This window comes from Lissotriton vulgaris, chromosome 10 (genome assembly GCF_964263255.1).
Source record: "Lissotriton vulgaris chromosome 10, aLisVul1.2, whole genome shotgun sequence".
Lineage (NCBI taxonomy): Eukaryota > Metazoa > Chordata > Amphibia > Caudata > Salamandridae > Lissotriton > Lissotriton vulgaris.
Window position 1 is genome coordinate 888,801,482 of NC_141698.1, and position 23,895 is coordinate 888,825,376.

At 44.8% G+C, this 23,895-nt stretch overlaps 1 protein-coding gene across 3 annotated transcripts in view; it reads left to right on the top strand.

Moving 5' to 3' along the window:
• The window catches only part of AKAP9 (A-kinase anchoring protein 9), a 1,796,561-nt gene that overhangs the window by 1,632,736 nt on the left and 139,930 nt on the right, over window positions 1-23,895 (top strand). For all 3 annotated transcript variants that reach the window (XM_086941844.1, XM_086941845.1, XM_086941846.1), the window contains 2 exons: window positions 10,934-11,084; window positions 22,744-23,415. In XM_086941844.1, coding sequence (XP_086797970.1) covers window positions 10,934-11,084; window positions 22,744-23,415 — 823 coding nt within the window. The remainder of the gene's footprint in view (window positions 1-10,933; window positions 11,085-22,743; window positions 23,416-23,895) is intronic.

Genomic DNA, 23,895 nt, shown 5'->3' on the forward strand with positions numbered 1-23,895 from the left:
ATATCACAAGCACGGTGATGAAAGTCTGGGATCAAGTAGCGGTCCGGAGAGAACTCAGCTCGTTTCCCTCCCCGCTGACGCCAATATTCGGGAATCCCGACTTTACACCGGGCCTGGACCCACAGCTTTTTAAAGCGTGGAGGACCACTCCCTGAAGGGAAACGGGCCACATGTTCAATCTGGAGGGCATCCTCTCCTTTCAGAAGGTGAGAGAGGAGTGTGGGATACAGGAGGCAGACCGACTTCCATACTTGCAGGTCCGACACTGGGTCTTACACCCCTCCATTAAGCCCGGGGCACAGCGTTTCCTCACGCCATACGAGAAATGGCTCCTCACACGCACGTCCGAGAAGAAACTGCTCTCAGATTTATACCAACACTTGCTCCTCACCAACATATACACCTATCACCCAGGGAAGGCTAGATGGGAGGAAGATCTGGGGAGGCAACTCACGCGTAAGGAATGGGAGGGTATATATCACAGAGCCAGGCACTCAGCCTATCACACCGGCCTGACAGAGACCCTGACGAAAGTAGCTACATACTGGTATCTTACCCCAGCGAGAATCCATCGTTGGGATCCCCAGGCAAGCGATCGCTGTTGGAGGGGATGTGGGGAACGGGGAACACTTGAACACCTGCTATGGAGCTGTGAGCGGCTGCGACAATATTGGTCCACCATCCTAGATCTCGTAGATGCGCACTTAGACACCCAGCTTCCCAGGTTCCCTGCCTATGTCATTCTTGGCTTGCCAAATGCGCTGATGTACCCCCTGAAATCCATGAGAGGGAGGTTGATCGCCATAGCACTGGGAGCCGCGGTGCAGAACATTGTGGCACGCTGGAGAGATCCACAGCCCCCTGTACAACTTGGTTGGCTACATCGACTTTGGACAATTCTGGGAATGGAGAAGCTGTCCCTGACAGCAGCAGGGCGAAGCGCGGAGTTTGCAGACCTCTGGCGGCCATTCTTGACTTTGCTTACCGGGGAGTTTCGGGAGCTGAGCTGCCCCCGATACCTACGATTGCTGCATCTCGCAGACACCCCGCTCACCGAACCTAAGGCCAAGACCGCAGGCGCAGAGTTCAGATATGATCCAGCTCGATGACCGGCCCCTTAGGGCTGTTGGGCTGGATGGGTTTTGCTTGATTTACTCAGCGGACAAGAAGGGGGGTGGGGGTAAGGGAAAGGGGGGGGGGTCGTTTGGGGTTGTTCGGGGTTTGGTTTTGTTGCATAGATAATTACAGCATCCGACATGCTCCATTGCCTTTTGAGGCGGCCGGCCCAACTGGGTTGTAGGTGGCTTGCTGTTTTTAATGCATCCTGAATGTCACCTGTGTCCGCTATGTTTTGAATTAGCATTGTAATTGTGTGGCTGGTGCCTTCATAAGCATGGGTCGGTATTTTTTGCTATGAATAAACAGATTTAATACTAAATGGGGAAATAATAACAAGAAAAACTCCTTCAAAACCTTTTTTAAAGGAAAAGTGAGAGGAAAGCCAAAAAAGGCTGCAGCTTAAAGTGACTGGAAATAGATAATTTGGCCCTTTAATGGACAAATTACCGCCTGTATGTCACCATTCCCTGTCAGTGACCGTTGCCCGCGTTCTGTTTTTTTCTGGCTCCAGGCAGAAGAATACTCAGCCTTTTTGGCGAAAAAATATTTCCAAAGCTTTGCATGAAGCATTTCATTCAACATCTTTGGATGTCAGGCATACTCATTTTCTGATTCCTGAGAAAAAATATTTTATGAGTTAACCCATCCTGCATTAAAAAGAAGGCGCACACTGATACTTATGACATCTGCATAGTCTGTCTCCCGGATTATCATTGTCTCATTCTCATTTTTCCTACGAAAAAATAAAGGGAGTGCTGGCCTCACAACCTTCCAGGTCTTGTCTCCTTCCCTGGAGACAGCTTTCTGGGTTTTTCCCCATTCTGTACACCCCTTTTGCAGCTGTACTACCCCAGTGGCTGCATATACTGCTGCAACTCAGTGGCTGGCAATGAAGGATTATGGTGACTATTACGAGGAGGATGTCACTTACCTCCCCATTGATGACAGTTTCTGCCAGATAATGGACGTGTCCATCTTTAGAGCTGAATTCCATGTGGTGGCACCCCAGGAGAAGGGTATTGAAGAATGCAGGCGCAGTGCCAACGACCCATCGAAGTGAGTGAAGACCTTTATGGGCCTCAGAGCATATATTTCACCTGTATGACTCTCAATAACGCTCTTCATCTCTGCATTCGATAATGCCATTTAAAATGGTGTATTGTTAGTACTGCTGCCTAAGTAACCCAGCTGAATCAGCTCATTGCTACAGATTTCGAAGCACTGAGTAGTTAATATTTTTAGATCACAGCACACTTTCCCAAAGCTGTGGATCGAGGGAGGTCACACACACCTATCTAATTTGTTAAAACAAGTACACTTTCCATCCACAAAGTTCCACCATCGACTTGTTATCGATGGCAGTATTATGTTTCATGATACAACTTTTAATAAGATGGATGATTTGTTACTGGAGGTGCTCTTTTCCACCAAGTGCTCCATGGAGTAGCTCCCCATGCTTAAGGGAATTCGGAAGCCTGCTCCTGACATCTTTAAGGAGCTTTTAAAGGCCAGGGTTATCACCCCCCAGATGGATAAGAACAATAAGGCATCTGACCCAGTATAAACTAGGAGACAATTTCCACTGGACTCCCTTCTCGTCCATACTGCCCACAAGTGTGATGACACCCAGGGCACGGGAGGTGCACCACCCCCAGACTGGGAAAGTAAGAAGATAGACACAATAGGTAAACGCATCGTTTCCCAGCTGCGACACTTTGGCACATTGCCAGCTCTGTCTGTCTGCTTTCCCGGTACAACAAGGTGCACTGGATGAAATGGAGGAGCTTCTTCAGCACCTCTTGGACCAGTACACAAAGAAGGGACAAGAACTTGTGGCAGAAGGCAAGCTTATCTCCAACACCAATATACGGTGTGCCCTTGATGTTGCTGTCAGCAGGGTAAATACAGGTTTCCTTCTTCACAAGCATGCGTGGCTGTGGGTTTCTGGCTTCAAGCTGGAAGTCCAGCAGCACCTGCTTACCCTGCCCTTTAATGGGTACCACCTGTTCGGACCCCGGGTTGACCAGCTGCTCAAAAAGATAAGGAAGGATACTGATACAGAAAAAGAGATTGGAGCACTACATGCACCTTCTACCCATGGTTCCTTTTGTCGGTCTCAGTACTGTGGAGGTTCCAAGACTTCCTCTCCCGGAGCATCCACCTCTTTCCAAAGACCGCAAATGCAGCCGGCCTCTCTCTGGGGCTACTTCAGAAGGGGTTACAAGGAGAATAACTTCAGGGACAGAGGCAGAGCCATCAATGGGGATGCCTCTTGCAAAACAGTGCAGCGCGTGTGATTTCCCTGAACGCATAACACCTGTTGGGGGAAGACTACATGGGTTTATGTCCCAGTGAGTGGAAATCACCTCAGATCAATGGGTCCTTGACATCATAGACAGTGGCTACTGTTTGGAGCTCGTGAACCCACCACCAAATACCCTTCCCTGCAAGCACACCCTCTCTCCAGAGCTTCAGTGCCTCCTTCAAGAGGAAGTGGAGTCACTTATTTGCAAAGGGACCTTAAAGCTTGTGCCGCACCAACACTTCTGCAAGTGAGTATACTCCCTGCATTTTATCATTACCAAGAATGATGGATCTCTCAGGCCCATACCCAACCTACAAGTCCCTCAACAAATACATCCTGTCAGAGCACTTCAACATGGTGACACTCCAAGATGTCGTCCCTCTACCACAGAAAGGCAACTTCATGACCACCCTTGACGTGAAGGATGCCTACTCAATCATCCCCATCCATCCTGCACATAACCAGTTCCTCCACTTCGTTGTACATGTACAGTATTATCAATTCAAAGTGCTGCACTTTGGAGGTCACCACAGCCCCAGGGTGTTCACAAAGTGTCTTGCCATGGTAGCTGCTCATCTCAGGAGGAACGATGTCCATATCTTCTCTAACTTACATGACTAACTATTTAAGAGCGCAACTGAACATCAGTGCTTGGCTCATACACAGCCCCACATAGACCTCCTATACAATCTTCGATTTGCCATCAATACCACAGAGTCCAACCTCCAGCCCCTTCAAATCTAGCTCTTCTTAGGGGTGATACTCTGTCACCAGGAAAACCTACCCTAGCCATGCAGGGTGCACGATTTATGTAGGAGTTGCCTTCTCAAATGATTCAAAGGAAACGTAATTAGGTCCATGAAATTTGTTCATTCATTCATGGGAAACTCCAGCCACATCCTGAGGAGAATCTCTCAGCCAACTGCCCTAATCCACAACCCTTCAACTATATACATTCTATTTAAATCTCTCAGCAGAAGCAGGGAAGGAAGTGGAAACAGACAAAGGTCAACAAATCATTACACAGAGATCTCCAAGGGCGCAATGGAGAAAATACATGCATTTCGCAAAGCACACACATTACCACACTTTCCTAATCGCTGCCCCACCCCCTTTTTTTTCTAGGCATCTCATCAAGTAACGATCACATCCAACTCAAGATACTCCTCATTCACTCAGATAACATGACTGCTATGTTCTGCCTACAGAAGCAGGGTGGCACTCACTTCCCACAGTTGTCTGCACATTTAGCAGTGGGAAATCCATCAGTCTCTCTCTACTGGCAGAGTACTCGCTGAGAGTGGACAATGATTTTGCTGACCTGCTCAGCAGAATGCAGCAGCAAGTCCATGAGTGGGAACTCCACTCACAAGTCCTATTACAATACTTCCGTCAGTTGTGGGTTCCCAACTTAGACCTCTGCCACTGCCAAAACGCAAAATACCCAAACTCAGCCTTCAGGTAACCCCCACCAATAACCGCTGAGCAATGACATATCTATGAATTGGTCAGGGACATTTGCTTATTCATTTGGAAGCTGTGAGAAAGTGGCTCTATATATACTGAACAATAAGGAAGTACAGTGTGTGTGTGTATAGAGTCCACAAACCCCAAAGGTATAACAGAGGTTAAAGTCCTTACTCTCAAAAGTGGTAGCTTAGTCGAGCAGTAAGGCAGTACCAGAGGGCAGGGCAAAGCATTTGTTGTACACACTCAATCAGCAAAGGATTTCACACACTCAAAGACTGAACTCCAGGCAAATGGTTTTTATATTCAAAGATATAGTTATATTATTTTTAGAACAAACAGGCATAAAATATACTTTACTAGATATGAGAACTCTCATGTAATTACTTTGCAAGGAAGCAATAAAGTTGGTGAGCACAATAGGTACAGGAGTTTCTGAAGGCAACTCCAGTCTAGACACACTTTAGCATTGAGTTCAGTGGATTGTTACCTTAAAAGTACAGTTGATTACAGTACAGATTACTTTAGTAGTTCCAGGACCAGATCCTAGATTCAGTCCTGGGGTCTAAGCTGAAAGCAGATTAGCAAAAACGTTTTAGTTACTGTGGTGAATTTTCATGAATATAAAGCGGTTTTAAAAGTTCACACTTAGAAACTTTTCAATGACAATCTGGCAATGTTATTCAATGGGAGAAAAATCAGGTTGCAGTTAAAGTATGATTGCGTTACTCTTGTAATTCAGTACTAGGCTTCTAGGGCCAGCACTGGGGTCTGAACTTAAAACAGGTAGGTAATTGCGTTTCAGTATTTCGTATGATTTTTAAAGAATATTTCAAGTTTTCAGTAGTAGGCACTTAGAAGAAATTTCATAGAAAAGCAGACAATGGGTTCCTATGGAGAAAATACAGATTACTAGTAAACCCTGTAAGGATTACTTTTGCGGTTTAGTACTGGCCTGCAAGGTACAATACTGGCTTCTCGCCTGTTTGCAGGTGAGTACTTCGGAATTCGGACTTCGGCTGATTTTATATGAATATTTGCAGTTTTCAAAACTTCACACTTAAAACATTTTCGAGTCAAAATGGGTCAAAGTTATCCAATGGCAGGTAAGTGAGTTACCGGTTTCCAGGTGATTACTTGGCTGGAGAAGTTAAGGTTCCGGGTATAGACTTGGGGGTCCACCAGGGTCAGGTAAGTACAGTCGGTTCCGCCCCAGCAGCACCGGCCGGGTGCAGAGGTAGGTTGGCCCAATGATATCCAATGAGGGAAAGGGGGCCTTTGGTTGGGGGCTGCTGGCTAGCGGCTGTGGGAGCTGGGCTCCTGGTCGCTTGCTCAGGGCAAGGGAGGAAGTAGGGTAGGACAAAGGTGGCACAGCCAGCGGCACTCGGGTGGCTGGGTGCAGGGTGCTCTTGAGCTGTTGGGCGCTCAATGTTATCCAATTGGAAAGGTCAGAAAGGAACAAAGGCCGCAGGCTCGGGGACGGAGACTCTCCATGGGCGACCAGCACTTCGAGAGGTAACGTGGGATCTTGGAGCACAGGTAGGTACCCCAAAGGGAGGCACAGGGGGCTGTAGGGCGCAAGGTGTGTTTGGGTGTCGGAAAAGCATAACCTCGGCTGGTCGCGGTTGGGGTGGCCCCTGGTTCTGAGTCTGCAGGCGTCGGCTGGTTCGTCGGGGAGGGTCTTTGGGCACTGGACTTCGGGTCCCATTCGCCGGAGGGACCTCCTTGTGGTCTTGGTTCGGTTGGGCACGGCCCGGGCTCAGCGGGTGCCGAGTGGGCTGGTCCGGAGCTTCCTGGTTGGCACCAGGTGGGTTGTTGCAGCAGAGCCTCTGCTGACGGGAGTCTCAGTCTTTAAGAGGGTCAAGGCAGGCAGGACCTCCGGGTGTCCCAAGGTTGCTGTCCGCAGGAGTCGCCGGTATTAGGCAGGAGCAGGTTCCAGGATCGACAGGCCGGTAGGGCTGGGGCCAAGTCAGTTGTTGTCGTCCTGTTGTTAGTAGCTGCACAGTGGGTCTTCTTCTTCTTGATCTTATTTCTTCTTTTCGTATCTGGAACTGAGGAAGGAAGGTTCAGGGAGCCCCTAAATACTGAATTTGGGGGTGTTACAGGTAGGGAAAGGACAGGGACCAATGGATTCCTGTCCTGGGGTGAGAACACCCCCTAGCCTGCTCTTCTCCTGTAGGAGGGGGGCAGGAGCCTAGCTGGGATTGGGCAGGGCTCCCCATCTACAAGATGGCCGGAGCCCGGGGTCATGCTTCACCTTGTCTCCCCCAGCTGAGAGGTGGGGTTGGCACAGGCTGGCACACCCCCCTTCCTGGCGTAGTTTTTTCCGCCAGTCTTCCCGCCAGAGTGGGGATAAAACTGGTGGGGCCAGTTGCTGCTGGGTACAGCAAATCGTCTGGAGAAGCTCACAGAGGCATCATGCCTTTGAAGCTTCCCCCTGCCCATCCTGGGGGAGGAGACCTAGCACCTCGCCCAGGATGTGCATTGTTGGAGGCCCAGGAGAGCGGGGGGTCTCTCCACCCAGAGGTCCAGCAACATGTCTGCTGTGTGGCAGCCTATGCAGCCACTCAGCCCAGACGTGGATTGTAGGTTAGGATTTTAGAGGGCATCAAGATGCCCTCTGGTGCATTTTACATTAAATCCCACACTGACATCAGTGCGGGTTTAATGTGCTGAAAGGTTTGGTACCAAACTTGTCAGTCTTCAGAGTAGCCATTATGTTGCTGTGGAGTTCGTAATGACAACCTCCCAGCACCATATACTCTTAATGGCATCACTGCACTTAAAGTGCCCAGGAATGGCCCTGGGTACTGTAGGGGCACAGGGCTCATGCACCGGTGCCCACACCTCTGGCATATGGCACCCAGCTAGAGGGGTGACTGAAGTATGCTAGGGCAGTGGGTTCTGTGGGCATGGCACACCGGGATGTGTGCCATGTCGACTCTTGGTTTAGTTCTGTACTTAGGCCCTCAGCCTGCAAAGGCTGTGTGTGGGTGCCAGGGTACAGGTCACCTGAGGGTGGCACAACAAGTGCTGTAGCCCTCAGGGGTCTTCTCTGGTCACCATGCCCTGGGTACCTAGGGTACCATTTACTAGGGGCTGACAGGTGGCCAGAGATGCCAATTGGGTTTTTACTTTCAGAACAGTTTTAGGGAAGGAACACAGGCCCTGGGTACCTGGTTGCAGGAACCCAGGGCACACTCAGTCAAAGCACATCAGCAGTTCAGAAAAAAGTGGGGGCATACCAAGGCAAGAAAGATGGCACTTTCTCACAGAAGCTTTTAAAAAAATCCCTCTCATATCCCGGTGGCCCCACTTGGGCCAGATAGCCCTGGTTCACCAACCTCCTCAGCCTCTTTCTAATGCCTCACGAGAAGCTTCTCATGCTAAGCCACAGCATGCTGAGATACCCGAACCCCAAGCAGCTTAATCTAGTGATTTAGCTCCTGAGGCCTTAGAATGTAGCTGTCTCAATCTACCTCCATAGTGTATGACCATCCTGAGGGTGGCCCGCATGCCTTCAACAAGAGCCTGCTATTTAGCCAAATGAAAAAGATATGTCAATTACTGTATTCCTAGGCACATTAACCCTCGCCCTTAAGCAGTTGAAGACATTGTCTGTTACCTGCTTCACTTGCCGCAATTGGGGCTCACTTTCAGAACATGGAAAGCATATCACTGTTCAGAGTTCCAGTTATTAAAGCTTTTATGGAAGTCATCCCACCCAGGGTGCCTCCTGCCCCCTGCCCCCTCTTAGAATCTCAAAAGTCCTCACCAGACTTGTTAACTCTCTTTCTGAATCCCTTTACTCATGCCCTCTACAGTTCCTTTCCTGGAAGGTAGTGTTCCTACTGGCAGTCACCTCTTTATACATGCAAATGAGTTTCAGGCTCTTACACTACGTCCACTGAGGGCACTCCACACACTTGATATTAAAAGAGCACTCATGTATTATATTGACAAGACAAAAGATTTCTGTAAGAAACACCAGCTCTTTGTCTCCCCCATTGTGCTCTCTACAAAGCACAAATAGCGCATTAATTGGTTAAGTGTATCCAGACCGGTTATGCCAAAGCTAACCCCCTTTTACCTACCCCTCCCAGACCTGCAAAAAAGGAGCCTCTATGGCCTTCTGGGGCAGCATTCCAATAGCTGACATTGCAATACAGCTACCTGGTCTACTCCACCAAATTTCTCCAAGTATTACTGTGTGGATGCCTTAGCTCTCCAACAAGCTAACGTCGGTCAAGCTGTCCTTCGTACACTTTTTCAGTTTTCTGCAATATCTTCAGACTAGCCACTGCATAGGGGAGGTCTGCTTTAATGTCTATGCGCATTATATGTATTTACAGTTGCACATACCATGAACGGAAAATGTTACTTACCCTGTAAGCATCCGTTCATGGCATGTAGTGCTGTATATTCACATGTGCCCACCCTTCTCACTGGAAGCCGTTGGATGTTGTAGATAATTTTCCTCCTTCTTTCTTCCCATAGTCATCTTCTCTCTCTACCCTTCATTTCCATCCTTACCCACTGTGCAAGAAAAACAGTCTAACAACAGAGCCAATGCCCATACACATTACCAGCAATAGGTGGAGTTACTGTACATCGTGACTCGAAGACTTTAAGGAAAAACAAGTTGAACGTGTCTGAGTCCAACACTTGATGGCAGACGTATGCACAGCATGTGAACCAACAGCACTACATGGCAAAAACAGATGCTTACATGGTACGTAACATTCTCTTTTCTTTTACTTTTTTCACAATCGCTTTACAGACACACATTGTCAAAGTCAACAGCTCAGCACTCACTTTATAAAGGCTGTTGACTTTGTCAATTCTTATTCTGTATGATTCCACAAAGTCTGCTTACAGTTGCATTGTAACGCAATAAAATGATCTAAAATGGGCCTTCTCCAGCCTTTTTTCATTAGTCACAACTGTAACGGCTTAACTTTCGAAGGGCCATAAATAATTCTGGTATTTATTTCAGGTGGGCACTGCAGCGGAAAAGTGCAGCCCTCAACAGGTGCTGCTAACTTAGAGGGACAATGTGTGTCCATTGTTTGCTGTCTATATAAGGTTTTAACTTTTAATTTCAAAACATCTGTATTATTAATCTGTTTGTTCTTTTTCCAGTGCAACCCTGTTGCTATTGCTCCTGCTGGAGCATCCAACAATATATTTGTTTGTAACTAAGGCCCTCAATACGATGGGCTGTGAGCCCGACAAAGCTTGTAAACACACTGCCCGCCAGATTAGCAGTTTAATCCTGGTCAGTCGGGCAGTGCTTTGTCTCATGGCCGTGCCTTTCTGAGGTTCATATCTGAGCCTTAGAAAGGCACCGCTATGAAAGCCATAGCACATTCCTGCGCTGCATCGACTGTGCAGTCCATGCCATGCAGGAACTGGGGGTGCATGCACACAGGGGGGCACAACATATGCCCCCCTGCATGTAACCCCTGGCCCAGAGGTTATGGAAGGGCCCCCTTTGTTGCCTCACTGGGTTGAAAAGAGTGGATGTGAGGGAAGTCGTAATATGCTTGGCGGTGCGGCAGCGGGCTCACACTGCTGCAACACCGCCGAGGGATCACAGATCCCCTGCGGTTGCTCCGGTCCTTTGGCAGTCCGACTGCCAAATTCGTAATAGGGTGATCGGACCTCCAGTGTGGCAACCCCCGCACCGCCACCACAGCTATGGCTGTCCGCCGTAGTCGTAATGGGCCATAAGTGTATTTAGTATGAGCACTGGTGTTGTCATTTATTTGTGCAATGTTAAGACCCTATAAGAGAATAGGAGCTATTAACATGGCTTTCAGTAAATTAACCTGCTGATGGAGGACGCCTCGTTTTTTTCGTTCTTTGTGCATTATTATTAAAATGGTATGTCACTTTGGAATGAAATTTTTATTTTTATTTAAATAAATACATCTTGTAACTTCCTTGCCAAACACTTGTTTAGAAAGGATGATGTGCAAAATTAAAATGTTAACGCTATTCTCTGAAATAGAATTTACGTTTTTTTTGTTTTCATTTAAGGGCGGAGATGGTTGAAAAAGTGTCTGCCCTTGATGCCTTAAATGATAGTTTAGCACATGAACAAAAGAAAACAAGAGAAATACAGTGGGCTTTGGAAAAGGAAAAGGCAAAAATGGAAAGGCTTGAAGAAAGAGGAAAAGAAGAGCTAGAGGTAACATCATATGAAACGAATTTGCATTATGTTCCTTGTGTTTATCTCTAGGATACTCATTGAAATAAAGTGCTTGTTGACACAAGTTGTGTTATAGTACACATCTGCCAATTATTTGATATCATAGAGCTTTGCTACTGAACTTCTCTGTATTTGTGAGTTAGCCACCTGGATGGAGATGGGGATCCTTAAAGGATACTTTTGAACATGCTTTGACTCGATAAGTAAATGTGGGTTGGAATGATTTAATGGATTTCCCTGCAGATTAAATTCCTGGGAGTGAGGCTTACAACCTGGCATCCAAACTTGTGTCAAGTTAGTATATGTATTGGTTGCTTTTCTGGGGTTCATCACAATGTGGATGCAGGTCTTCAGGCCCTGCACCAAAAATGAGTCTAATGTGGAATTGAGGTTTTTCACTTGGGATCTTAGTGGACTCTTACTGCATGGGCTTCTTACTGCCTTTCAAATGTCTTGATGGGTGATTGTGTGGTGGGTTTGGGGTGGTGCAAGTTTTAAGATCGCTTCAACGTCGTTCTTCAGCGAAGCCTAGAAGTAGCATATTTGTAAAGTGACCTGGCCTTTTCTTTTAAGGTACGATTGACTCAGTTATCTTGTTTGTTTTGGGATAGCTAATGATTTCTGTAGCTCAAAATAGTATTATGCTGGGTCCATCATCTCCATTCCAGTATTTCCCTATACTTGTGTTACCTTTGTGTTTCTCAGATGTCCAAATATTTATGCTTCTTTATCAGCCTGTAGATAGGTAGTAGATCTTAAAGATTCTAAAGTGGGAAGTATACAGCTAGAAATTCCCTACGCATGGATTAGCTAAGTCACAGTAAATGTAAACTTTGTAAAACTCTATTGTCTTCTTCTACGATGATACTGAAAATATTCCAAAATGTCAGTAGACTCAACAGGTGATCTGTACATAATACATCTACAAAAGCAAACACTAAAACCAGCACAGTAGCATACATTAGCCAATTAAATGTATTCTCGCTAATATTTTCAAAGTTTGTACTTTGTTGGACCTGCAAGTCAGTTGATGTCATACAAGAAATAGTGGTGACGTCCAGACTTAACCCACCATTTGAAAAGTATTTTGTAATTTCCAGATGTTTCTTTCTTTTGGTGTGCATTACTGTTGTGAGATATTGAAACTTGCCAATTTAGGAACATTCCTACACTATTTCAGTTGTAGCCCTGGTCAAGTCTACCAAACATGTACTAAAGTACTTACTTTTCACTGGTCCAGAGGAGTAGGAATACGGTGGATAAAACTGTTCTCCTTTACCTTGTTGTGAGTCCCCATTTGTACTTCGTTGGTTCACTTTATGCTTTAGCTGCAGACCGGAAATACCAATTGCACCTCCCCAACGTCTCGAGTAGTTTTTGAACACCTCAATGTGACCTCTTTTGCTCAAGGTTCCTTTTTTTTATATAAATCTGTCTTCAAAGATTTGCAGCTCAATTAACCTCTACATACTTTCACATCTGATAGTTATACTGAGGAACTGTTATTTTTTGGTTCCAGCTTCCTTTTATATGATCTTGAACTACATTCAGTGTTTTAATGTATGTTTTATACAAACTATAGAAGTGCATTGGTAGGATTTTGTTAGAAATATTAGTGAAAGCACTTTCATGAATAGATACAGTTATATTATTTGTGGCCATGAACCGTTTTTGTTTTTTCTTCTCGGGAAACAGATAAGCCTCCATTTTTACCATTGTTTGTTTGATTCAGAAACAGTTTTTTATTTGTATTGCATTTTGAATCAATATATGTATAGGAGCTTATTAACCTTTGTTTTTGACTCCCCTTCTGTTGCAACGGTAATGTTCCCTGCATGTTAGGTGGACTTTTACTCTTGCCTGGTGTGCCCGACTGCAGTGAAACTGGTATCCTGAGTATTTGTTGTTCATGTCATGCTAATCTAGCATGTGTGCAGAAGCCTCAGCCCGTCCCTGATAATGAAAGGTCCTGAACCTATGCACCAAGCATGCACTCATCATGTGCATTGAACTACTTGCTAGGCCATCAGTGAATTGCATAAAGTGGTACCTTGTATTGTGAATCTTTAGTGTGAACAGACCTGTTTACCTTTGTCTGAGAGAGTATTGTCGTTGACCTCGCTCGTGAGAAATTAGGCTGTTACATGAACCCCAGAACCTTGAGCTTAAGCTAGGAAGATAATATGGGGTAGGACCACTTTAATCACAATTCCTCCAGTGTAACGTCTCTTGTAAAAGTTTGTGTTATATTAGTTTATGTTTAATTTAACATCATCAAGAAATATTCCACATTCTGAGAGGATTCATTCCATTGCCTTTGCATGTTCTACATCCTTGGCTCACTTTCCAAAACTTTCTGAAGTTAAGGAGGACTTCTTTCACCTCACAAACAGAGCTTGGTATATGGTTAATATCCTTTCTTTGCTCGAGGGTGCCAAGATTCTCTGTAGCATTCCCTGTTTCAGAAAGGTGAATTGGAAAGTAGTTGTGTGGTGGAAGTTGGTGAGTGGAAAATGGGGTGCTGTCTCTAAGACAGCAAATTGCGGCAGCGTGCATACATGCTTACTCTACTTTATATTGAAGAGGTGCTTGTGTTGGGTATCTTGGCTTTTGGTGGTATGTGTATCATGCTGATAGCGAGCTATACTCTATATCACATCACATACATGGTGGGTGCTATGTCAGTCAAGACCTATTGGTACTAGGTTTAGTGGGGAATTTCAGTCTTGGAGACTAGAAAGGAAAGGTAATTCTTACAGAACAGTGCAGGGTTTTGAATTAGCAGTTCAGGAAACCATAAGGCACATCTAATAGTGTGTAAAAACAAACAGAATGAAAAACGTTGCAGGTTTTCTAAAATATATTGCAGTGTAGTGTTGGATATGTGCAATAAGCTCAGTTGGTATTTTGTCCTCCAGTGGAAAAAAATATGCAGATTTAGTTAGTGCATGCTTTAAATTGTGTGTTATATGTATTTATGTAGAAGCCATTTAATTAGAAGGAAAACATTGAATAGTTATTTTATAAGTAGATGGTACCTTACCCGTTCTTTCACAAGTGGAAAGGGCAGTAGATGGAGATAGTTTGGTGCCCCATGTTAATTTTGCCCTCTGCTGCAAGGTCTCATCAACTTTAATCTCAAAGCCAGTTTGCAATACCAGGGGTTGCAGTTGATCCAGCAATGGGCTATGTTTTAATCCCTTTTTTGCGATGTCAATTGGTGATTTTCTAGGGCCAAGGCAGGACAGCATAAATGCCTTTTCTGCAACCTAGATTTAACAAGCAAGACTAGTAGAAGAGAAGGGTGAATGCCATTTTTGCTCATATAGGTTGGGGATGTTGCATGTGGATGAGCATTAGTACGAGTATGGTTCATTAGTGGGGGTGAAAAAGAATGCATTGGTCAATCTCAGGGCAGGCTCAGGGCAGTGTTACAGAAAGGGTTCAAACATTAGGCTGTCTTGCCACTGTACCTGATGGGACAGAACTGAAAGTCACAAGGAGTGTGGCATAGGTTTCGAAGGAGACATAGTAGTGACAGAGACTTTCGGGGGTGGGTGGACCCCCTGAAGTCTTATCTGTTTTGGCGCTAGGCCATACGTGACACATAGAATGTGTGTTAAACTGTGGTCGAAAAAAGGAATGAAAGAACAGCTTTGCACATGACCTCTAAAGTATCCCTCCTCTTGATGCAAATACTGCTAGTGGACTACAAAGTGAGGCCTGCTAACTGAAACACAACCAACCTGGAGAATTGAAAGATGCCACAGAGGCTAGTATGAGAAAAGTTGAGGTATGGAAGCAGAGATAAAAACTGCAAGGGTTTTCCTTATTTAACTATCCTTCAGGGGAGCAGACCTAGAAAGTGCACCAGAGGAAGCCAGGGAGAGACTTTCTCTGGAATCCTTGTTGTAACCAAGTCAAAGGCAGTGTACGTAAAATATACTAGTTCTATTCTGACTAGTTCTAGTTTCTATTCAGTCAATTATCCCCTCCGGACTATGACTTAAAGCTCACACCCCAGCTAACCCTGTCAGTGTAGTGGATAGTCAGGCTAAAATCCCAACAAGGATTGGTTAGTGATGTGAAGGAAATGGGACCAAAAAGGAAAAGTAACCTTTGCCATAATGCAGTGAGGCACTGCAGCCTGATGATGCCTTTACTAATGAGAGCATCTGGGAACGAGGCATACAACACAGGATTGAGGACTCTCACCACAAAAGTCCCTTTTTTCTCAAAGTAGTATGTGAGGTCACCAGTAGTGGGTGCAGTGCAATGGAAGGGAGCAGTGAGTCACTGGGTACTGCTTCACTGGTCATATAGTTAAGGGCAGCATTATTGAAGCCCTCTGAGATACAGGATACCAGCAGATACAGAGGGAAAGGATCCCATATACGTGTTTTGTTATGTTAATTGTACTTGTAAAGCGCACTGTTACCCTGGGGTGTCTTGGCGCTAAGTACTGGTAACCGAGGAAACGACGGCCGATTAAAGAGAGAAAAACCATGTTTTCAGATCCTTGCGAAAAGAAGCAAGGTTTGGCGCATTTCTAAGATGGAAGGGAAGTTCGTTCCAGGCTTTGGAGGAACAGTAGAGAAAACTTCTACCTCCCCAATTCATTTTCTTGAAGGTGGAAGTTTGGACTAGTTTGGATCCTGAAGAACGCAAGATTCTGCTTGGAGCATACCATGTTAATCTGGTTTTAAGAAACTCGGGACCAACCCCATTAACAGCCTTAAACCCAATACAAAGTGCCTTAAAGCGTGATCTAAGTGGGACTGGGAGCCAATGCAGTTTCTTGAGTTCTCCTAAAACCTAGGGGTTCCAGTCCGCAATCTCACTGCCGCGTTCTGGACCAATTGCAATTTGTTCATATGTCGTTTCTGAACATTAAGATAGAGACCGTTGCAATAGTCCAGACGGGACATGATGACCGTCCTTAGGTTATCTGCTGAAAGGAAAAATGTGATTTTTCAAATTAATTTTTAGGAGCATGAAGTGGAAAGCAGCAGCGGGAATAATCCATGAATGGTTGTTTCTTTACCATCCCACACATACAGTTGCTCCCTATGAAATATCCTGAGCCTTAGAAATTCTGTCACGAGGGTGTAGCTTGTTGCCAAACTCCTCATCTTCACGCCCACAAAGGATCTCCAAAACAATTGCATATCAGTCCCAGAACCACTGGGACACCCATTGCCCCTTGTACACTTCACATGTGTGGTTCTAATTTATGCATGGTCTCATATTTCCCGTTCTTCCAGCCCACTCCCGGGTTTGATTGGCAATGGTAACTACCATTTTTACACTTCATATTTCTACATATGAAGTTGAGCCTATATTTTTGCCAAAAGCATTTCTTACTGTGTAAGAAATTGGATTATTATTTGGGGTGGGTGACTACCTACCTCAAGGAGTAATCACTGCCCTTGTCAGGGCGAACTACCAAAGTCACTAAAAACTTGAGCTAACCCCTCTTTTAGCTATGACACAGAGCAGACAAGTTTAACTTGGGGTGATGTGTAAAGTATTTATGCTGTACCAATACAGTAATAAAGTCAAAATGTGAAACAGTATACATTTTATAAACGTAATGACAAAAATCCAGAAGGGGAACTGGAGATATGAATTTTTTACATTTTAAATAGGAATATCGCCGAGATGAATAAAGTGCTACCGATAGTCAATGGTAACGGTAGACTGGAACATGGCTGCAATGTTTTACTGACTGCGATGAAGTAGAGGTCAGATGCACCACACAGGTTTGTCCTGGTCAAATATTTTACCTCCTAACTTCAGGTCTTGTATTCCCAATCTACTACAGGCGTACACTTCTGAAGCCCCCCATGACCTCAGGGGAGGCACTTTTAGAGACTCACAGGGTATCTGGCAGACACCAGAGAGCAGGGTTCAGTTCGGGTCCAGTTGCCAGCAGTCAGCTGAGTAGTTACAGGAAAATGCCTCATATAGCTTAACCCCATCGGTGCTTATGACGAGCTCAGCTCGTCATGAGGCACAGTGGAGCTGTGCTAATGACGAGCTGAGCTCGTCATAACTGCCACGGAAAGCCCACACAGGGCTAATTCCCCTCCTGTGCGGGCTTTCCATGGGAGTGGGCGGAGTCGTGACGACCTCAGCTCGTCATGAGCACAGCTCCACTGTGCAGCATGACGAGCTGGGCTTGTCACGAGCACCGCGGCGCCATGCGCCGCACCTCCCCCTCTCGCACCGCGGTGGAATTAGCTCCGCATGGAAGGGGTTAATATGTTTCTGTAGCCACACACAAGGTCCTGCCACCTGACCCTTGGAGTACACTTTTTTTTCCTGGATACAAGCAGGAGCAGGTCCGGTTAGGGCTCCGCTCCGGTCACAGTCAGCAGGTCCTGTCATCTTCTGTTTTTCTTCAGGGCTTGGAGTGTTCTGAAATGGGTGCCTTAAAATTCCACATTCATGCCTGACATTAGCTAGTGTGTCCGCTCCAGCGCAAGTCCTACCCAATGGGATAAAAGTTCCCGCGGCCAACCCTACCCAGTTTGATCATTTTCAAGATGGCGAAAGTCTTTGGCCACACTAAGCTTGAGCTATGTTGACTGGGTGAGGAGTGTGGAGAGTATACTATGGTAATCATAGTGTCCTCCCATATGTAACACTAAAATCTGATTTGAAGCAGCCTAATATGCCCAGAGACAGACGTCTTGTAGAATAAAGCAGGGTTTTTCAGCTATCAGACAGTGGATTCCCAAGAATTGTTTAGGCATGCTGTTTCTCTTCCTTTCAAGTGTTCCCCCTAGTGCTGTATGTAAAAACCAAGCAGACCTGTCAAGCACAATTTGATATTTAATCAGGATTTGATACTGTTATGTCAAAATGGATGCTCAAGCCCCACCCTGCATATTCTGTCAGTCAGAGGAGTCATCTCTGCCCATTCAGGGCAGCCTCTTGTTTGCACCCGGGAGACACTAGACGTCTATTTCACACCTTTTCAAATGCTAATTATTGGCAGGTAGAAGTGGAAAAGGAAATGCAAATTTAGCCTCACGAACCTCAGGGGGGGTAAAAGGTAACTTTCAAAAAGTTACTTTTCCTAAATATTTATTACATATTCAACTTCCCCAATGAATTAGATTTTTTAATAACTATTGGAAATAGTTCTTTCATTATTTTTCTTGCTTGCCCCATTCGCGATATACGGTATTAGGATTGTCATTCTCTCTCTCACTAAGTACTTTATTTCAGTTACAAACCTTTAAACAGCTGTGTAAGAAGGTAGGATCCTTCTGCATGGCTACCCCCACTCGCCACAACCAAGCTGGCCGGTCTGCTGATCCTGAGCTCCTACGGACTCCCAAAGGTTCAACAACACAGGTGGTGGTTCTCCACAGCTCTTGAGGCCTGTCCTGTCCTCTCACCACATTTGAGGCCAGTATCCCTCGTGGGAGCCGCAGGAACCGAACCCCTGTACACCGCATCGACTTGCCGTTGCCAAGGCTTGTTGGCTTCCTTCCATCAAGATCTTCTGGCTCTAAGTAGCCCCAACCTCGAGCATCTTCAGTGACCAAAATCTTTATCCAGACCGCATTACTTGCTTCATGGCTGGCATCTTTTGGTGAACTGCTCAAGGTCCTCTTGCGACTCCAGGCCTCAAACCTGTGGGTCCTGTTGAGGGACACCTTTGTTTCTTTTGGGCTCCCCTGATTGCTCGGGCCTGCCCTGACTCCCCTGCTTGTAGTGAGTCCCCTGGATCTTGCTGGTCCCAACATTGCATCTTCTTCGACATCCACGTTGGTTGCAGTTGCTAAGGCATGTTGGTGCTTCCGACAAACAGCGACCCCTCAACTGGTGACATGCGATGTGGGACAGCTCATGGTCTTCCTCAGCATCGCCTGGTCCTCACAGCTGCAGAGTAAACGTCACTGTCAACTCTCCTGCAACACCCGACATCGGTGGGCATTCTTCTTTCAGATCTCCTGGTCACTCCAGAGTGACATAGACTCTTTCCCCTCTGCTTGCAGGTACCTCTCAACTAGAATCCCCCTGAGGATTCCACTGTATACCTTCTTCTCCTTCTCTAGCAGCTGCACTTTCCTGAAGTCCTCCATTGGAAACTACATAGTTTTCCGACACCACTTTGCACCTATGCACCCGGCTTACCTGGTGTAGGTAAAGTGGGTACTAGGGTATCAACCAGTGGGGTGGCTTTCCAACCTTCTGTCTTTCACGAGGTTTCTTCAGGATCCACTGGGAAGGGTCCTTAATCTTTAAAAATCCAACTGTGACTTACACGTTGACTTGTACGGAGAACGCGGTCGTGTTCCCACACTGCACACGATCTCTGTGGGGTTCCTAGTTACTCACCTTAGGTGCCCAGCACTTTTACCCCCTCGAGACCATGTTTTGACCCGAATCGTGGTTTTTATACCACTTTCTTAATATATGGTTTGGTCCCCACTGGGGTTCAGTGTGTATTTCGTACTATTTACTTGATTTCTTTGCAAAGTATTGTGTGCCTTGTGCATATCTCCGGGTAGGAGATATCTAAATGTGTTAGAGAGTGTATATATAATAAATACCTATTTTTATAAATACCCTGTGTTGTTCTTGTTCACTTAATCTATACATATAAGATTGTGTTCTGGTAAAACAAGCTGCTTAGCACTCCTTCTGGACTAAGCCTGAATGCTGCTTTCCACAGCTACCACTTAGAGAGCTATCTATGATTGTCTAAGACCTCCTAAATCACCATAAGGGTTGTCTGGATTGGTGCAGGGTGTCTACTTACATAGGTGTACATCATATACCAAGCCAGCTTCTCACAAGCTGTACATAATTGAAACGTGCAGTATCACACAATTCATTGTCATAACATAGGAGGGGCAAGAAGGAAAAAGAGGCTCAGCAGATAATTAATATCAAGCACAGACCTGTGACAAAAACCTAGAAAACGGTCTGCGATGCCATCCGACTAGGCTAAAAATCTGCCTGTAGAACCTATAAACCTGGTGTCACAGAGAATGTCCCCCTCATGCCCAAGCAGAAGTGTGTGACAATCAGTAAAAATGTGACAAACTGTATGCTGCACAAATGACACAAATAACATACAATAAAAGATATCAAAAAGTTCATCCCCCTGCCCCTGGCCTTCTACACTGCGGGGTGACCCTGGATATTTTCAGTATTCGTCTTCTTCCATCCTCCCCTTCCCGTTTCTCTCCCTCCCCCGTCCTGCTGCTTGAGGCGGTACCAGCGCCCCTTTTTGTTCAGCTGGAGAGTTAATGCATCAGTTTGATCTCTTCACTTCCTCGATACCCACCATTGGGCCGGTTGACCTCTTGTTCGCACCTTAAGGAGATACTGGATAAAGCTCCTCCACCGCCCCCCTATACTCCATTGCTCCCCCCCAGAGCCCTCTTTCTGGAGGAATGTGTCGGTAAGACACGACCAACACTTGACTATTGGACCACGAGATAGCTGACAGGAAGGCAGGGCTTACCTGGCGGTCAACGCTTATATGTATCATGACATTATTGTTGCAGATGCACTTCTTTGTTGTTGCTTGTTACTGCTTAGCTGTCTTACTACACACTAGCTTATAGATCTCAGTGCTCGCATCATGGCTAAAGGCATATAGTAAAAGTCCCACAGTCCTTATGAGGCCTGCTCTTTGCACCATGTGACCAGTATTTGTATGCTTTGTTGGAAAAATTCAATAAACAAATTCGGAGTGAAAAAAGTACATTCAAAATATAAATTAATATGTACATTTCTAAAAATAATACAAATACTTTTGATGAAACATCAATTCAAAGGCCCCAGCATGTGCTAGAATGACTTCAAACCCTTTGCCTTTCCTATTTTAATTAAATATGCAATGTGCAAAAATCTGCTCAGGCCAAAGACAAGAGGCGAAGTATCAGTTAAGAATAATCGAATTGCTGGTTGGAAAGTACAGAATCCCAGGGTAAGACACAGAGGTCCAATCCATTGGCATCTGGGTTTTATATACAGAAAAATTAGACTTTTTCAATGTTTTCAACAGCATTATTAGTGCACAGGTTGCAGAAGGCTGCATTGGCTGAACTTCAAAACGCAACTTCATAAACAAGGAACTAGCCAGCAGTGGTTGAATAGAATTTACATATGGCTTGTACCTAGAGACTGGCTTATGAAGGATGAAACTATTAGTGAAGGAGCCCAGAGAAATGTGGGTGTGCTGAACAAAATGGATATATTCCCAAAATGCAGCTTTAGCAATCCTTAAAGAACTTTGCACGATTGCACAGGTGTTGTCTTATAGGTCGCCTAAGCCCAAGTTCTTATGCTATTGGCAAATATGTTGAAACCATGAAAGATTGATGGTACAGGGCAAAGAAAGTATCTCCTTTAAGGCTTCCCTATATACGTGCAGTTCCTCAGTAGTCCATCTCTACTGTTGGTTACTGCATAGGGCAGCAAGGTCTGCCACCATGAAGAATAGAGTTTATGGACTAGTCACCTCAAGGACATGTTTACTTTAAATTTCTACACGTTTTATACCGTCACTGTTGCGGATGGCACAATCGGTGTTGCAGTCCACTAGTGACATTTAACTTACAGGCCCTGGGTAAATTTTGTAGTTTATACTAGGAGCTTATATGTAGATTAAATACTGCAATTAGATGTATACCAATTTCAGCTTGTTGAAAGGAGGAGTGCATCCACTTTACCTCTGGTTAGCAGAGTTAAAGTGCACAGAGCTTCACAGCCATCAAAAACAATAAAGGGACAAATGTGGGGGTACATCACACAAAAGGCGGCCATTCCTTCATACTATATGCCCCTGTCTTGAATTGCCAGGTATCAGAGCGTCATTGGAGACCTCACATATGTTAAATAGGTAACCGCTTGACATTCAATATTGGATAGGGAATATTTTGGATCCTTGCCAGTTAACATAGAAGGCAGCCATTTTTCCATATTCTTCAAAAGGTGCCAGAAAACAAAATGCAAATAAATTAGTTGGGGGTGGAGGGAAAGGGAAAGAGAGTTAAACATATTTAAGACATGTTTTCAAAAACAATGCTAAGACATGGTGTAAACATAGGTTATATAAAATTCTAGAGCATTAATATAGTTTTTAAAACGTGAGCAGTTTTGAAGCAAAGGCACAGAAATATTGCAGATCGTTTTCTGAAGAACAGGACACTCAGAGCTGGTATGATTTCAAAATGAGTGCAACGTTGGAGTGTGCTTAGGGCGAAAATTGTTTTGCTCTGCCAGATGTGAACAAAAAAAACACTAATGCAATCCCACAGAGAAAATTTAGCAAACATTGTCTCTTCTGCATAAAATTATTCACAGATGAAAAGCTCGCTGGAATTATTTTGCATACGTTGTGTAACCTAGTTAAGTTCGATTAGAGTGAAAATGATCTTGATAAGTGGAAAAAAGCTAGAAAATCGCAACCCAATATTCCAGTGTACGTGTGTGTTACTTAATACATTATACCACAAAAAGGAAGTGACTATGTTAATGCCAAAGAGTTGCACCATTAATTCGTAATAATCAGAATAATAAGAAATGTGTAATACGAGTTGGTGAGTTGTGAGTCTCTTCTATTTAATAAATTCAACTTACGTTGTTTGCCTTCTTTTTTATAAAGGATCTCACATTTGCACTTGAGGATCATAAAGTTAAAATTTTGCAATTGAGTGAACTTTTGGAACAAGAAAAACGGACAGTTCTTGACCTGCAGCGGAAAATAGAATCACAAGAATCTCTGTATGAAGCTCAGTTATCTCAAGAACGCAGCAGAAATGCAGAGTCTCAGGTAATCCTTGAAGCTGAGAGAGTAAGAGCTGTGGAGCTCAGCAGTGCTCTTGAGAGAGAAAAAGAACTACGTGACCAACTTCAGTCTGCGGGTGAAAAGGAGCACAGCGGTGCACAAGATTCACATGGCACATTGCTCAGAGAGCTGCAAAGTCAGTTGGAAGAAAAGCATAATCGCATCGTAGAACTGGTCAATGAGAAAGAAGCACAAAACCTGGAATGTTTACAATTGGGACAAAAGTTAGAAGAAGAAAGGCATTCTTGTAAAAAAGCCCTACTTGTAGAACAAGAAGCTAACAAATCCTCACACAAGAAAATAGAAGAATTGCAGCTGAAGGTAGAGGAACTTCAGTGGCAATTAGAGGAAAAATTGCAGCAGGTACAGAAGCTGCAGGAACAAGATAGGTTGTTGCAAGAAAGAATCGAAGATCTGCTCAATAAAGAAAAGGATGACGAGAAACCAAACCAAAGTGAATCAGAGCAGGACAATGTGCCCTCTAATGTGGTGAGTCAAAGAGATATTCTCTCTTAACCTTTCCTGGGTAAGCTTGAATAAATATTAAAGACTAGAAATATTGTAAATTTTTAGTGCCTTCAAATTCCACGGCATTTTTTATTTAGAATCTACGTGGCATAAGATATCTTCTTGGCATTTCAAATTGGGGATGGGCTCTTTGTTCTGCTGTGATGTGTGCTTTTGGGAGAGGAGAGATATCACCCCACTGCGTATGTATTCTTGTATGTATTTTTCTGCATTCCTCACAGATTAGAGTTGCCCTTGAAAAACCTAGGAACAAACTAGTAGATTACATGTGATATCAGTTTGGTGAAGAGTTCGAAAGAATGCAATGGTAAACTCAGATTTGGCAAGAACATTGCAAAATCTCAACTCTGTTCACTAATGGTTTGTGACATTCCAAAGCTGGACTTAGGTAGTCCATGCCAGAGTAACCAATATTGACTTTGTCATCAAGAGGTGCTCCTA